The sequence below is a fragment of the Papilio polytes genome, unplaced genomic scaffold (assembly GCF_000836215.1).
Source record: "Papilio polytes unplaced genomic scaffold, Ppol_1.0 DF824269.1, whole genome shotgun sequence".
In the NCBI taxonomy this organism is placed as follows: Eukaryota; Metazoa; Arthropoda; class Insecta; order Lepidoptera; family Papilionidae; genus Papilio; species Papilio polytes.
The window spans coordinates 2,567,226-2,585,976 of NW_013524935.1; the positions used below are offsets into that span (position 1 = coordinate 2,567,226).

An 18,751-nucleotide genomic window follows, 5' to 3' on the forward strand; every position below is an offset into this window, starting at 1 on the left:
CCCCCGTATGAACAGCTTCATACAATCCCATACGTTCTATTTTGACACATAGTTACCGCCTAGCGTTTTCGCGTCCGTGCGAACGCTCGCTGAGTGAATATTAAAATCATTCTATTTGAACAGATTTGGTCTAGCAGACGCTAGCAGCGAGATAAAAACGGGTAACAGCTGCGATATCGATTATAATGTGAAAGCAATTATTAATCTAGACGCAACTTCGTTTGAGCAAATAAATATGATAGACAGATGACTTGATCTTAACAGAGCTGTGACGAACGTAGTAAAAGTTGTCGAATAAAAACTGCCTGATTAGAGTGTTTGTAATTGAACTTTCGTTTTCAAGTCACAGGTATATCTTTATAACAGTAATGTAAACGGTGACGATGGCCGGTCAGTTCGTGCAATTGTAAAAAACCGCATTCCGATGGCGTCTGCAGCTCGGAAAATCCGTCTACGAGACGCCAACGAAAGTGTAGGAACAAATTAAAAAAAACAGGTTCCAGATTCGATCCTGTCCGTTGAGTAATTTCCGACTTTTTGTGCCGTTAATGCGCATACCGGACAACTTTGTCGTCAGAATACATTTCATAATTATATCGTGAATTATAATATGAAGTTATAATGACTGTAATGTTATATAAACTGTTTTCTGATTTTTACGGTGTTTTCAGAAATTACTGAGCTTCATGAGAGGTACTGAATGTAAACAGAATTCTTTCTCATACACATAGAATAACGAAAATAGGAAACACGATTCGCGCGGAATGATTGAATACAATTTCTAAGAAAAGTAACGAGAATAAATGGGAATGTAATACGATGAATGAGAGATAAGTCTTCATTCACCGTAATATTTACGCTCTGGTAATTAAGTAACTAAAGGCTGGTGCAGAGAAAGGGGGGCGGGTGAAGCACAGTTGGCTCCCATACATCGTGCCAACTTCCCGATCTAACAATGACCAAACAAGATAAAAATCTTGCGATATCAAACGTTCTAATTCTTTATCATGAAACAGTAGTTTTAAGTAAACACGCATCAGTAGTTACAAATGTAATTTCAGTTGCCTAAATTGACTTTATTTATAATTAAACCGAAAACTTGGAGCATTAAAAGTGGCAATGGAATTACGGAGGCGTTTAAGTTTGCGCTTTTGTACAATAACAATTGATACTACATAAATACATGACTTATCCAATTATTAGGGACGTAGAACTGATCTGGGTATTAAAAACGGGCCATTGAGGTCACCATAAGCGTAACACGAGTAACACAAACTTTCATAGTGACAGTTATAAAGAAGACAAAAAAGTAAAAAACATTACCAAAGCACTGAAAGCGATTCCGAGCACTCGTACTGTCCTGGTAGAGTCTATTTTCCACATACGACTATCCATGATTCTAACACTAGCCGGTGACCCGACCGGAGACGTGGCCCCGTTCCGACCGCACAAGCTCACGCTAATTGCTATGCCACCACAATTATCTCGGGCTCATTGTGGAAATATTTACAAACAGAAACGGACAATCATACAAACAAATAACAAATGATTAGATATACACATATCGTACGTCTGTACGTTTGAATGACTTGGTGCATTACTATATGAAAACGTAATGGTTTATTCCACTAGAGTTGAGACTAGGAGTCATAATACACATGATCACTGAACAACCAAGACACTGTTTTAAACACATGTAAAAGCGAAAAGAGTTTCATATCTTATAAGATCTCCTTAGAGATGTTTTTATCGGCTGGATCTGTGTAATCACGGCACTTTCTACGGCACCACTTCTACTGAGTGAATGAAAAGAGCCATATTAAATTGAATAGCTGTACTGGCCTTCTTTAGAAAAATAACATATTAAATTCAGCACTGCGTTCAAGGTCATAACCTTAACTTACCTATGAATACGTCTTAAAGAATTTCATCGTTAACTTTTACTAAAAACAATAGAACGAATGGAAAGTGTTACAATAACTTATCAATGTGAATCACACTCGTGCTTCGTCCTACTGACAATGGAATGTAAATAAACTGTGATACATTTCAATGCAGAATGTGATTATATTTTTAGCATTATAACATACATTTAAGTTGTTAAATATGCAAGAGATTTATAGTGTTACGTGACCACAAATGGGTTTGGTGTGTTAAACGGCCACCTATTAGCGAAGCGCTGATATAGCGAAGCGACTACTGCCTATAGACAACCGCAGATGCGTTGCCTACCTTTAATCGAAGGAGGATTAGGCCTCCGACACACGCACTCCTCAGACGAAATGCTAAATGACTTCAACTATGGTTGTGGTGCTGCACGACCCAGCCGATTCATTTGTGCACCAATAATTGGCGTCTACCACTGATAATCATATGTCATTCTCAAACTGTTTAATGACATACTTGGTTTTAATGACACTTGTTACTGGTAACAATTTTTATACCAGACCCACCTTCCGTAAGTGACTTTATTAAGAAGAATTTCCGTTGGATTGATTCACTTAGGTTTAAAACATGTGTGATTCAACTAAAAACTTCACCCATAGTTGGTTTGTGAGTAACAAAATAATTTTTTTCTAAGATTTAAAGATAAAAAGATAAGATATGATTTTAAAGACATGAGTAAATTAATTTTGAAAATAAGTAAAAGCTCCGTGACAATAAAGGCAGAAATATAAAAGTGCCAATTTGTACCAGTTCATCTTGTATTATGTACGCCATCTTTTAATAATTAAATGCATCACCCATTGTTTGTAGTTGGAGTATTGATTACTGATATCTCATATGCTGGCTACGACCTAGATGGCGCTATAGTCTCATAAATATTGAATACCTCATTTTTCTAAAATAATATATGTGTCTGAATAATCGAAAGAGACTAATTGATATTTAAGTAAATCAATACAAATACGTTATCTGTCTATGTAAGTAAGGGGTCATAGCGGAAAACAAAATATTAATATAGAATACTGTGTTAAAACAACAGGATGTATATTAATTAAAAGTACATTACTTATGACACATACATATATACGACTAGGTGTTGCTCGCGACTTCCACGTGGAATTAAAGATTAGTAAAAGACTATGTTATTCAGTGATAGCTTTTTAATGTTGGAAGATTTTTTCAAATCAGCCTTCTAGTTTTCGAGTTATTTCAATACATATAAAAATACAAATCATTCCTCTTTATAACATTAGTATAGAAGAATAGATAATTTGATGTGAAAATCCACATCTAGACTATTGTTTAAAAACCAGAACAATATTAAATAAAATTCTATCAGTATTATTCTGAACACGAGTGTTTTATTCGATACTTAAACAGTAACAGTAATCACCAATTCAATTATAGTGCATTTTCAAAATTGCCACCGAAATGACATTGATATCTACTCGACATGGGGAAGCTAACAGCTCTTAATACAATAATATCACGCAAGTTTTATCACGCCTTTAATCCAATAAAGGATATAAACCAGACCTCTAGAATAGTAATTACAGGAATTGCTTAGTCCGACTGGGAAATGACAGCGCCTTTACTTCAAGTAATGTCAAATAGAAATATGTTCATCACATCACACATCATAAGTAGGTGAAGATAAAAATATTTTGTTTTATGTTTAACTAGCTTTCGCCCGCGACTTCGTCCGCGTGAAATTAAAAAAAAAACAAAACTGAATAGCCTATGTGTTCTTCCAGACTATCCTCTACATCTATGCCAAATTTCATCGAAATCCGTTCAGCCGTTTAGGCTATAAACTCTAACAAACATCCATTTATCTATTTAAACTTTCGTATTTATAATATTAGTATGATTTAATAATGCTTTTTATTTATCTTGTAATTAACAATTTTGCACAGAGAGGATTTAATTCATTAGGTGCTTTTACGATAATTGTCTGATCCATTAATTTGTTTCGCTAACACATAATTTTCTTATTACTTCAGAAAAATCAATTTATATTATAATTTTAACTAGTTTCTCAACGGATCAGATAACACATCGTACACCGTTCGGCCCCGACCACTGACCGTAACGGCCTACTTAAAGCCCAACTCTCCAGACATTTCTCATACATTCAATCTTATCATATATACCTATAACAGGTAGACAGACAGGATAAACCTTTCTGTGTTAATCCAGGGCTGATGCCCTTGTACTGATGTACAAGAGGCATACTTAGTAATTACTTTCTCAATTCCAGTTCTAAGAAGAATATTTATACCATGACAGTTTAACTCAAAGCCGTTTGGTTTCACTTTCTAGTGCCATTACCGCATCCAACCTGCTCGGACAGTCTCGCCAAACATCATGGACACCCTGAATATCTGTTTAAGGGCCAGTGTCCTAAATGTCGGCCGACAAACGTGGTGCGTCCGGTGAAACCGGAGCGTGTTGTTACCAAACGTTCGAAACAATTAAACGATCGGATGCACCTATAAAACGCAAACAATTCAGCTCGGACGTCGAACTTATTGAAAAGGTCGTTTAAAGGCCAGACAAAGTATGAATTTCTAATATATTAATTATTTCCAAAAGAATAAAAGGAAACTTTAACAGTGGCACTCAGAGTATTTTATGATTAGCTAAACGGTCGTACACAATCTACATTTATTTTCGTTTGACATGTTTAAAAAAATGTAACCGTTATAAGAGTTTATCCATTCACTAACAATTTTCAGCGTTGATTGACCATTGCATTCTCCTACGTTCATTAATTTTTACGAGATCGGCGAACAAAGAAATCAATTTCCCTTCGAAATACTCTAGTGTCAATTATCGGGCAATCGTCACGTACCTTCAAAGTGCGCAATGACGTGATGCATTACGTCACATTTAAGGTCAATGCACCGTAATGTAACACATTTGTACTTGATAATGCCACACAAAGTATTATAATAAATCAGGTACTGTCCAAAATTAATACAATCTTAATATTGTAGATCAATACGAGCACACAAACAGCTCAAACGTTACTCACATACACTCGTTATACTTTAAATTTTTATGTAATTCCAATATAAATACAAAGTTCTAACCGCTCTTAATCTATTATCACCCCACTATTTAGTTTACTAAAGTATGTACACTGTTTATAGGACGAGTAAACAATAGTTCCCGCTATATGATTCATTGAAAGACGAAATGCACGGTAAATACGGATGCGGAACTAAAAGGGAGAGCTTGCCTGAGATAATATACTCAGAAACAATTAAGTTTCATAATTAAACTTTTTTACATTTAAATTAAACTTTGAAGACAGTGTAAGGAATAGACCTTACAAGAGATAAATGGATTGTGTGAAAGGTCAATAATAAACCGATTTAGAAAACTTTGTGTCAACCCTACTTAGACTAAAGCAGAAAGATGTTTAGGCGACTTTTCCTAACCGTTTCCAACTATGCATTCCCAATAATAATCCAGGTATAGCGTGTGATAATCAATACGGATAAAAAACATTAAACACTTCACATAATGTATCACTGACAGTGTTATCGAAGAAATCGATTCACTATCTCGATGACAGGGACTTGTCCGATAACATAATGCGAAACTCAAGTAATATCGATGTCAAGAAAACGTATTATCTTGTTAGTATTTGTCAAAGAGTTTCCGACAACATGCGAAAACTTAATTACCGTGTTATAGGCTCTGTCAATAAAGTAAAACTCGTTTTAGGGCACAAACAAGCTCTGCGTCGGACGTTTGATAATTACCACCGGACGAAAGACTTTTCAAAATATTCCAAGTCTTTGAAGGGTTTACTTTAGTTTAATTATTTCGATGAAATCTGAGTTATTACAGTAGAAATAGATTTTTAGAGTCTAATAAAGCATTGAACCACAAATTATTTTTATTAGTTTTAAGATTAAATCAGCATCAATATTGGTAATACATTTATAACAATGCACTTTCCATAGCAATAGTAACAGTAACCGTCGACCTATTGCAAAAGTCTTGCACGAAACCGGCCGAAGCTAATAAATCTACCTTTTGTTTTGGTTTCACATTAATATTATTGTACTTTGTACCACAATGCTTAATATGTCATGCTACAGTATGTTATTAAATTGACGGTATGACTTTGTACAGATATTTTAGCTGTGGAAACTTATAATTAAAATAACTTAAAATTTTTCGATTATCTAAAGCTCAAACACGGATGTTATAAAGTTCCAATATCACTAGATAGACGCTAAAGTATTTTTATAAGATAATATGTGGCCATCCACATCAATTATGTAAACCTTCCCAATGTTTACTGTTTTAAACAAATGAACGTAAATAAAGCAACCGACCAAAGCTGGCTGGATGTCATCTGGGCATCGGATTTCATCGGGTATCGTAAACATATGCGCTGGATCGTGTAGCCCAGACTAGACTACGCGAGTCACGAATTAATCACTACTCTAGTATAGGAAGCGTACACACTGCACCGATTTAAGACCAAGATTATTTTCTAGTTCAAAAAACAATGAAAGATTAGACATTTGTGAGAACTATCAATTGATGTATTGATTAATAGGACAGACCATTTATCAAGTACGGGTAAAAAGCCTAAAGAAGCTCGAAAGCCAACTTAGTCTTAAAAAGTAAGGAGATGTGCCTTCTTTAGTCTACCATCCCGATCAATCAAACAATACATTGAATTTAGTGGTGACGTTTATTTCGGATTTAAGTTAAGATGCAAATTAGTGATCGCAAGCAAAGCCATGTGACAGCACCCTAAGGTTATAAAGTTATCGCCAAGAACGATTATTAACATTGAAACCTTGAAGACCGCGACATATTGGCATTTGAATTCAAATAGCATATTAGATACTGCACGCTGGCAAAAAATAGCGGTGAAACCACTTACGGTTACCGGCCAGCGTTAGATCGAAACCGGTTTAGACATAACCATGGCCAACTACCACCTTTGAATAACTGTATATTGAGTATAAACAAACTGGAATTTGTAAAACATATGGACTAACATTTAGAATAAGTACGTGATGATAAATGCAACATACTCTTATGGACGTAAACAATTGAAAGAAACTTGGCAGTAGGTAATATTTTAAACTCTCTCGATCCGTGTCGTATTCATTCCGATGGAAACGTGTACAGAGAAAAAACAAATTGTATTACATTTTACAGACAAAGAATGTTAACTGATGAGTTGATGAGCAAAATGGCATTTCACATCAGCTGTCTAAAGGACAGAGTAAAGTAAACAACTGATGTAATAAGAAAAAACTCGGTTCAATACGCGTAATGGTTCGCAATGCGCAGCTGCCAAAACCAACAGACTGTTACGAAGTCAGCTGCCGGTAATTGTATCTCCATCGATCTTAATCTAGTCATTTTGTGAAAAAAATAGAGCGATACGTGACTAATTTTTACCAGCGCAGTAGCCATAGGCATATAAAGTTCTATGATCAACGCCATAATAAAATTTGGTGGTAATAAAACTAGCAACATTAGCCTGCCTTCTGTGTAAGTAACATAGTTATTTCATATCTAAAAGTATGTAATTCAGTTTACTAATAGTGAATACCTTAATCGATATTAATTAGATTTAAAGGTTTTGCTCGTCAGATCATTTACTGTGGCCTCGTTTATAAGAGACGCATACATAAAAGAAAGGTAACAAAACGATCAATATACTAGAGAAGCCTTATTAGCATTCTAGTGTTCTTAATACGCAAAAACCTACAAGAAATAGTTTAACGATTTGTCACATAATTTAAAAGACTCTTTTTTATACTAGCTGTTGCTCGTGGCATCCTATTGTTTGTTTCCTTTGAAAAGGTCCTAAAAAGCCTATTTCCACTTAACAGCTAACCTCGACACTGGATGCGCTCGTCTGCTTTTGTATGGAACCGCGCGTCTTTTTTCTATAGGCGATTGCTTTACGAAACAGCGCCACGCAGCCAGTCAGTATTACTACTTTTGATAAAGTGTGAAAATTTCATTCCCAAATTGACATTTACCAATTTAAAATCGTAACTAAGGTTTAGTATGACAAATAGAGATGTTACCTCTTCCAATCGTAGCGGCTCTTCGAGTCCAGCCGCTATCCGCTCTCTCTTCTCCCTCTCTTTGCGTTCCTTCTTCTCCTTCTTTCTCCTGTCCTTGTCCCCGTCGCGCTCCTCGCAGCCGCCAGAGTCGTGCGCGAGGACACTCGATTTCTTCATGAAGTTGAACATGGCGGCAACGAACTGAAAAAATTAAAATTTAAGGTTAGAATTTGTTTCATATTTTTTTACGTCTGTTGCTTTATACGAGAATGTTAACCGAATAGAAAAGAATATGTTTTAATTGATGCTTAGTTTGGAACAACTCAACGGTAAAGGTAAGGCATTAAATATATGAAAACATTGAAAGATGACTTAAACACATATCTGCATACTGTGTTATTTATGTATTTTAGTGCAATAGTCAATAGTGCACCAGCTCAAGGCTAAATATTAACAAATCGGCCGCTCCCTGTATTTTACAAGATGTTGCATGCGTTTAAATCCGTGACTATTAATGTATATAATATTAATTTAGAAACGCTATTGATCGATCATTAAATAAATTTCAAATAAACATAGTAATTACTTGTGTAGTTACAATGACTTATATTAAAATCTCTGAAGATATTAAAAAGTATCAAGAAGTATTAAATTTAACATGCTTATTGTACAATTTGAATGATGAATGAAATAGAGAAAACTACCTTGGCCACTGGATCAAGGTGAATTTATATACTTTGATACTAAGTCCAAGTTGTTGCTGCCATAATAATTTGTTAATGTAACTTATCTTAGGCGCTTTACGGCAAGCTCTCTAAGTAAGCTTACATTACGCAGCCTTTTACAACTAACAATGATTGTTTATATTTTCAATATTATAATGTACAACTATAGACATATTGATTGAACTCAATTTAGTAGCAAAAGTAGCAGGTTAGTGAGATTATTACCATTACCTATGCCTAGTATCAATTTCCTTCTCAAGATTCTTTACCCTCCAATAGGATGGTAATACAATTTTATTTCATCTAATTGTTGCAGATGTCTATGGGTAGCAGTGATAGCATCAGGTTACCCGTGTGTACGTACATCCTGATACATACTTTATTTTCCCTAATAGTCGATGAGTCACGCATTATTTACATCAAACAAAAGGCAGTGCTAAAACCAAACCTGTTTTTGAATTATATTGTGACCTTTTGACTCAAACTATATACCGGCACTCACACAATCATATGTTTTATTATGTTTTTATTCAAGCTTCTTCCTGATTGTACGGCTTTTATATTACTTTTATTATGTACCTCTTCTGAAATAATAGTATGTTGTGCTAATATCAGTTACAATTAAACTTGAGAATTGCTTAATAATATAAACAACAACAGAATAGGGCAAGTCAGATAAGCCGGAAATTAACTTTTTACTAATAATATTTCAATTGAATAAATTTCTAACTAGAGAATGTAAGTCACATACTAAAAATCCATCCTTTCCAATAAGTAAACAAAAGCACCAATTTTATTCATATCCCAGTAACCCACAAACCACTTTTAAGTTACTTAATAAAACATTCACGTATAAACTGTACTTGTCTCTTACAAATGATCAGACCAAAAACGTGCAACAATTCACTAATTCAGAATTTGGCTTATAAAATAAACAAAGATATTTAAACTTTCACATTCAAAGAATTTTTTAAACCTGTAGCAGTTGTTTTTTATTTGTTGCAGTAAAATGTTTGTATTCCAATGCAGACAAAAATATCTATGGATAAAAACAAGTTTGTGCAACATCCATCAATTAGGTTACTAATTATTTATTGCACCGGACATGACTAACTAGTTAATGCTTTTTATATAACAAAGTTATGATCCTTGACTTTTATAATGCTGCTAGGGAATAATAGTTTAAAACTCAAGTAATGTTAACTACCGAAACATTCCGTTACAATCCTGAATAAAAAAAAATGACAGACGACAAAAAAACAAAAGAGACGACAATAATTTTATCTTTAGGTGTTTAAATAACAACCGATGGTTAGGTATTCTATCATTGAATTACCTCAAAGAAACTCAACGCAACAAAACATAAAGTATAAGGTAACAAACATACTTTCCATGAGAAAAAGTACAAGTCTACGATACTAATGGGGGAATTCAGCGACCCTTTGTTCCTAATATGAACAGCAAACGAAATTTTGCAACACACAGTTCAGTGGGCACACAACGACCTATTATGTATGATTTATCGTACAGTTCCTTGGTATAACGAAATTAGGTCACTACTTAATCATAATTCCTGTCAGTATCACGATTTCTTGAAGTAAGAAACAAGCAAGATCAATTTCAAAGTGAATGTAAATAAACATTATCAAATATCAACTGTACTGTTTGCTCATATTTCTTTTAAAAAACCAATTAGATCGCCAATTTAATGAAAAACCAAGACTAAAAATAGCGTCTAAAAAGTCGACAACTTTTGAAATCGCACAAAACACTGAATAAATTTTCTATAAATATATCCGCAAAAAAATACAATTTGCTGTAAAACCAATCAAATGGTTTCCGTTAAAGCACGGTACGTCGATCAAGCTCAATTCCGCACAACAAAGCGAAATTATTAGACACGCTTACAGTGCTGTCACTATAATGACACCGTTATAAGCAGAAGATAGCCCGGCAAAGATTCACACGAGGGCAGCACGGGGAAGCAGAACTGCTATTGTTTGAAGACACAACGCCGAGACAGAAAAGTACAGATCGCTTGCAGAATTGTCAAAATTTATAGGAACAAACACAAGACAAGCTCATAGTATAGCAAAATTGTCAGTTCCGTAAAATTTTGATTTTATTTACGTATGCAGTAATGTTGTGCTCTGTCTTCGTGTGAAACTATCCTAACTGTCGGCACATTCTATAACAGTGTGTGCATTGAATTAATCCAACGAGTGTGAATGCATACGCATACAGTCGTACCAACAATGGAGTCCGCATTTAATCCGTATTTGACCCAGTGGTTGAAACACGTGCTGTTGAAATGTTTAATATTCTATGCTTCATACTGAGTTGATGGGCATCATACTGCCTTTTACTACTACGAGAAAACTGGTATAATTCTACCATCAAACGTATATTATACTTAGGTTTTTCATATTCATACTGGAACTAAGCAATTAGATTTTTATTCTTGGATGTGCTGCCAAAAACAGATTTCCTACCTTATTAGGAATAGATAACAAATAGTAAGGATAGGTGATTGCTAAATTGAATGTCTTGCACTAGTTTAATATCGACTTAAACTGACGGCAACTTATCCACAAGTTGAATTTAGTTAAGTAAACACGTACAATACTAGTAACTGCAATGTTAAACAAATACTATCTGTCTATATCGATATAAGGAAATACAAAAACATTCTATATTTTAAAACTGCATTTTAATCCATGAGTTGACGGATCTTTAGTTAGAGCACGCACTAATTAAAAGAATTATGTCGGTTAGTTGTGCTTAGGTCATTTGATCCTTGCCAGCTAATTAGCTGCATTGCGGTATGAAATTAGGTCGAGTCGACTTGGATGGCTAATTGGAGTTTTTAACTTCGTCCTTTCGCAAACCTAATTAATGAAAATGAAATGAATACAGTACGTTATACAGAAAAGCTATACAATATTTACAAGTATAACGAGACTGTGATAGAAGTTATATGGTAAGGATTTATAACAGATTAAAAAGGTAGTATACAGATAGTAGTTTGAAATTATCATTTTAAATAATATACTAACGCCATTACATATAACACAGTCTGAAGACGTCAATGATTACGTAACAATTAAAATGATGTTAAATAAAATGTTAGTGTATACAGGAAACATTGCAGTACAGTAAGTTTAACGTTAAAATAAAAGGAAGGATACTAGAGGCTGGCACTGAGTCAGACTATTGGCGATCGTTCAAAATCCTCCCTCCGAAAAGTGCTCGTAGAGTATTCCGAAGGCATTGTCTACGGCTGTTGATTGCACATTGTGTACTGTAAATATAACTACACTATAAAACAAAGTCCCCTCACCGCGTCTCTTTGTATAAAGATGAAGTAAAAAACAGAATGCATTTTAACTCTTCAGCCTCTCTTCAAATACTGAAGGTTTTGGACAAATTTGCAAACAGAAATATGTTGTACGACAAAAACAGTATTGCGTTATAAACAAGATTGTTTACAATAAGACTATTAAAACATCATTACCAAAGACAGTATGAACAATAAATAGAGGATAGATTTGTATTGTTGGATGTATTGGAATAACTCAAAACTACTGGGCCTATTTCAAAAATTCTTTCAGCATTAAAAAGCTACGTTATCTGAGAGTAATATAGGCTAAAATATAAAAGATAAAACTGAACTTCTAAAACTGTTGCAAATTTTAAGAAAATCCAATGATTAGGCTACAAATGCATAAAATAACTAAAAACGGAGGGATGACAAACAGAAAAGTGGTAAAACGTGAGCGTAAAACAATCGATGTAAATCGCGGTCAGTGGGTAGTGGCCTCAATAGTCGCGTTCCAGACGCAATGACGCCGCACGCGTAGCCTCCAGGACCTAGCGGTATTGACCGGTGACGTTACAGGAAGGTGACGCCTGTATTGCATAATCATAGAAGCTTGAATTCTCAGAACTAGCTCTTCGTGTTCAAATTGTTCATCAATCAAGTTAAGTCATCGTCATGTTAAAAGATCGAAAAATTGCATCTGGACTTATTTTTCCTCATAGGACCGAGATAGGCAATCTGCTTATGTTTGGTAAGAGAATACGACTAAATTTTACTGTCATGAAAAGTGCAAGATTGCATTAATATGCTTCTTTTCCAAAAGGAAACTGTTTTTTGACCGTAAAAGCAATGCTCATTACGCTATAAAATGTCGTATATGAGGAGTAAACGTCTGATCTCATTTTTATTATTCTACTTTGAACTTTATCAAGGTAATCTGATTTACGATTATGCTAACGCTTCCGTGGTTATTTTTGGACGTATGTTTTTGTATCATCTATTATTTTATTTACCATATTTAAATGTTAAATATACCACGTTAATCAACCGGAAATACTGCCTTAATTGTGAAGAATTTGTTAACTATATTTGTAATTGTGAATTTACAAATATAGTTAACAAATTCTATACATAAAATATAAATAACAAGCTGTTGCTCGAGACTTCGCCCGCGTGGAATTAAAAAATAATACAATACATAGCCTATGTTACCTTTCTAATGGAGAAAGAATTTTTAAAATCGGTTCAGTAGTAATAAGTAGTATAGATAAAAATAGCCTATATGCAAGGGGAATTTTATATCATAAATTATATATAACGTGTGTCACGATATAAAGACTTTACGAGGATATTTCATGTAATTTTTTAATTATTAAGCATTTTTCAGCACGAAAATACATATATAATCGTGATAAATGGTAATTATATGATCAAAAAAGATTTCATATAACAAAAATAAATAGCAGAGCATAAGATCGAGACAATAAAAGTTAGGCAGTGAACGTGTAGACTCCATTTTGATGTCAATTTTCAAATTGAGGTAAATTAAAATATTATTTACCTTGGTTGTACAAATGGTCAGTGTGTAATTAAATATTATCTCACACGACATAGTCACAATTGTACAAGAAATGCGTCAACACGCGCCTAATGACTCCCCTAATGGAATTAACCGACGAGAAAAGAGTGTGTTCTTCAAAAGGATATTGTTGTGTTCATGTAGATCAAAGTAGATAAATATATAACAAGTTATAGCATTTGAAGTTTAAGCATATTGTTAATGTAGAATTAGTATTCTATTCTCTTTTGTGCTTTCGAAAAAAAATCTCTTTATTTCTTTCTTGATTGTAATCAATCAGAAAATTGACAGACGGAAGTAGAGTCATCAGACTTTAGTAAGCGTTACTTTTTCCAGAGATAAACATTAATCACAATGCTAGACTAATGTAATATTTTAGACTGTATTTCGTTGACGTACCTTTTAGTTTGACCCTATGTCTACAGTTTAAGACTAGACCGAATAAGTCACCGGAAAGCATATGATACTAAAATTGGAATGCCGGAAACAGTTAATGGACAATGGCACTCAAATATCCGGAATAAAAAATAAGCACTACATATGCGGAAACTACAGTTAAAAAAATATGATAATGTGACAAGCAAGTGTTAGAAATAATAATTATTAAATAGAATCCTGTGACATAGTGAAAATAAAAAAATAACATTGTTCACAATCATCTTCATGTCTAATGCTATTCAAGTTCTATTTTTAAATTATTAAAACAACAATGTCTACAATAACAAATACAAAATTCGTATAATAAACACTGTATAAACTGGTCAAGGACAATATCAAGTTCAAGTTGAAAAAGAATTAGCATATGTTAATCACGCTTACGATACACAAAAATGTTTATTTCAAGTCACAGATTATGTAACTAAGAGATTTTGCCCGCAACTTCGTCCGCGTAGTATTAGAAAACACACTAAATATTTATATAGTTAGTATTACAAAAAGCTATGTACCCCTCGGGAACCGGACATTTCTCGGGGATGAAGCTTATCCAGTGTGTACTCCAGACTTTGTTTTATGTCTGTGCCAAATTTCAATAATAAGATATGTTGAACCGTTGCAGAATGATCGAGTAAACATTAAAAAACTAAATTAATGAATCCCACGGGAACCGTAACTATTCCTGGGATAAAAAGTAGCCTATGTGTTCTTCCAGACTACGCTCTAAACCTGTGCCAAATTTCATAGAGATCCGTTCCGCCGTTTAGGCTACAAACGCTAACAAACATCCATCCATCCATCCATCTAAACTTTCGCATTTATAATATTAGTAAGATAGTAAGATTACTTCACACGTTCAAAATTGAAACATGTAAATCTATCTAAAAAGCGTGTCGTGCTTAAACAGATTTACTTAGATTAACATATTTCACGTATCTTCAATATCATTAAACACATAAAGAGCTATTTGTAAGCGATCACAAGTGAGTCATCGAGACATAAAAAAAGCACATTGTAATTGTATACAGTTCACCGAGCGATAATGAACGGGTCGCGAGCTCAAACAAAAAACTACGAGTGTGCTGTAATTGAACACAATGGTAAACAATAATGTTGCGGAACCACGTAAAATGCCACTGTCGATGAATACGTATACATTTATAAATTGGTTGACATAGCATAAGTAGGGAACATCAACACAGATTGACCAATTATTGATAGTTGATTATGAGGAGATTCCGCTTTAAAATCTTAACCGGTTTTAAATGAACACAGTAAAGATTGACAGCTATGGTTTCAGGGTGGGACAGTCTAAAATAATAACTTGAAACTTGCTAACTACATATTTTTTGTTTTGGTCGCATTTTTTGTCTCGAATGTCAAGTGTGAACTTTCTTACTGTGAATAATTATTTCAGATACCCTGCCCCGAATTGTTAACTTTTCTTATAATGAGAATGAGACATATTCTTTTAATTAAAGTATGACGAGAAGGCGCACTAAGCGTTGTTGATGTCTTAAGCAGATTACAATCACATCATATATATTTATACGTGCCCTCTTTTTGTAATGACAATCCAAAACACACAAGTTGTGCATCTGAATACAAGCAAAGAGTCAACGCAAATCATAAAAATTACATTAAGCTTAATTACCTCTTAGCTTTCTACTGTCAGTAAAAAATACACCGTCAGGTAAGCAATAACGATAACGTGGCTGATATTAAGATATCGAGTATAAGTTTTTATTACAACGGCCTACATTCGCAACTCTCGAGCAACGCTTCAAAAGATTAACACCGTTACCACAATTACACCACCGTTGCAGACGGTAACAACGCTAATACAATTTACACACAAGAATATCAACATCCAAAATATTCAATCGAGTTATACTAGCGTACTCCCGTAGGGTCGGCGAGTTATAGATAAGACGTACATTATGTTTACTGTCTATGAATATATGGAGCTAAAGTAGTATAGTTGCAGCCCACTAATGTCTATACCAGGGGTGTCTAACCAATGGCACACATGCAAAAATTGTAACGCTACACAATATTTTGAACACATCACTAATCGAAAAATCAATTACTAGGAAAAATGTGTGAAGTAGGATGAGAGAACCTCTGCTCTGTACCGTCTGATATAAAGTGTGTCATATTTATACCTCTAGTAAAAAAAAGATGAAATGCATTTACGATTTTGTTTACCTAGTATGTCCAAAATATTTCATAGAAAAAATATACCGTAACAGAATAGTTTGGCGAATATCGACACCATACAAACCGGTCATAACGGTCTAACACCTCTGTTAAATTGAACAGGTCAGCCTAAAAATTCGATAAATAGGTTTAGGATTTTGTATAGATAATTAAAAACCTGTTTGCTTTCTACAGACATACTAATCGAATTGTATTAATCTTTTTAGACACAATTTGAGATTTTTTTGCAGTATCTATACTCTATACTACTACAATAAAGCATAAACACACACTTCTTTATTGCCTAAGATGTCAGCAATTACAGCATATTTTTGAATAATTCTTTTTAATAAAAAGCCCTACACTTCCGTCATGCTTTAGGCTATATATTTTAACGCCATTAAACTTAGGGGGTAAATATTTTGTATAAAAACACTAATGTGGGAAAGAGACCACAAGTTGCTGCCAACATTAAGGTAGCAAAACTGTCAAGGTTTGTCTTGTCATGTCATTTTGACATTTGCTATTGATAATATGACAAATGTAAACAATAAAATTAAATTTTCACAATTTCATGCGGATGAGGTCGCTGGCAACAGCTATTCCTAATAAAATTATATAAATAAAATTATTACTTCAGCTTAAATTATGGCTGAAACTGACAGATGTGTCGAAAGGTTTTTTTACTTTACCGCGTTGATTTATTTTAGTTAAAATTATGCACATGATTAAAGTACTCGCTATCTATACATATATTAAAATTGGAGTGGAGTGTCTGTTTGTAATTTATAAATAAAACACAATCTACGATTTCAATTTGAAGTCGTAATAATCCTATACGGAATGTGCCACCGTAACATAACGCCAGAATCACGTTGTATGTTACGTTTTTGTTTGTTTACATATTGCACATTGCACGAAACGTGAAATCTAAAACGAGTTCAGAAATTTAATTTTTATATGCTACTTTATAGCCTTTAATTTGTATTAGCATTTTGAAACATGAGAAATGAATTCTAACATTCTTCGATATACATGTGGGAGGTTCCGCTTCGTTATGATATTACCATCATTTTTAACCTTAACAGAAGTGGCCCGAAAAAGGGTGAATGGTATTGTACCAATGCACACAACCGCTAATACCTCCTGACCTTAGTGTTTCCAGTTTATACCAGTTGTACTCTCAAGTCACAGACTAAAAATACCAATAACAAATTATCAATAGCATCAAAATCTAAATAAAAACCACAAAAACACTTAAATTCTACTTAATTGAAACTATAAAACCGTAAACAAACCCAATTTTCTTATATTTTACGAATAATTACTGACATACTGAAGAATGAGATTTTACAAAATACACTTTTAGTATAATAAAGAGTGAAATTTAATGTCACGTAAACATTCGACCAAAAGTAAAGAATTTAAAGGTAAGAAAAGCCGCCTGACCTGCCGACAACAAAAGGGAGAACGTAAATTTTATATCAAGCACGCTCCAGGGAACAGTAGCTTTCAGCCTTTTGTGAGAACACCTAGTGCTAGCCCGAGGTACTTCAGTTAGTTTCATTTCCAGTAAAATTGTTTAATGTAAAAGATTACATCCAAAACCACAATCAAACTAGAAAGAATAGACATGTGGCATTCACTAAACTTTGCCTTTCTCAGAAGAAAAAAACTCCTTGAGCAGATTTTAAGATTCTATCAGATTTTAAGACGCAATTGAAAAATACATAAATAAACTAGCAGTTTAAAACAACTTGTTTATTGGAAAATTAAAAGCATTCTTTTCTATAAGAAAGTATTTCATATAAAAGACATTAAAAGCAATAAAAGCTATTAAAATAAATGAATCAAAACATCACATTGCTGACACCGATTGCCCACATCAATACAAAAACTCAACTATCGTCAGATCTAATCATATCTAAACAAAATGTCACAAATACGAATGACTGATTCATAGTGCGTGTACGCAACCACAACAATTCGATTCGCATGCACGCCGCAAATACGCGACGCCTTGGGTTCACCGCCCCGGTTACGACATTACCAACATTGGACCATTCTCATCTCTTACTTAAACCATACTTTGAATATAGTTTCGTTTAAACCTTCATCTATATACCCCACTATTACTTTACTACTACCCTACTATTATAGTAACCCCACTATTTATCACTATCAATAAAAATACGAATATTGGGTCAAAGCAACGTTTGCACATCACAATACTATACCAGACAAAAAGTCGTTAAAACAGTACAATTATCCTATGAAAAGGTACAGAAATTAGCTCTGATAAAACAGAACATAATCGTTCGTTTGCAATGTTGATTTGCACAGTACGACGACACGATTGCATGTGTAAACAGCGCAGGTAACATATGACACATAAAAAAACTGCAAAACTGGTCGCCCGATATAGTCGACTTTTAAAGTGCTCCGCATAATAAAATTCGCGAAAGTGGTATAAACCGTGCAAACATAT

The 18,751-nt window shown here is 33.9% G+C and overlaps 1 protein-coding gene across 1 annotated transcript in view; it reads right to left on the reverse strand.

Annotated features, from left to right (window-relative positions):
• Window positions 1-18,751, reverse strand: part of LOC106107408 (unconventional myosin-XVIIIa) — a 135,769-nt gene that overhangs the window by 111,067 nt on the left and 5,951 nt on the right. Inside the window, exon 2 of the mRNA XM_013288256.1 lies at window positions 8,028-8,207. Coding sequence (XP_013143710.1) covers window positions 8,028-8,195 — 168 coding nt within the window. The 5' untranslated portion in view covers window positions 8,196-8,207. The remainder of the gene's footprint in view (window positions 1-8,027; window positions 8,208-18,751) is intronic.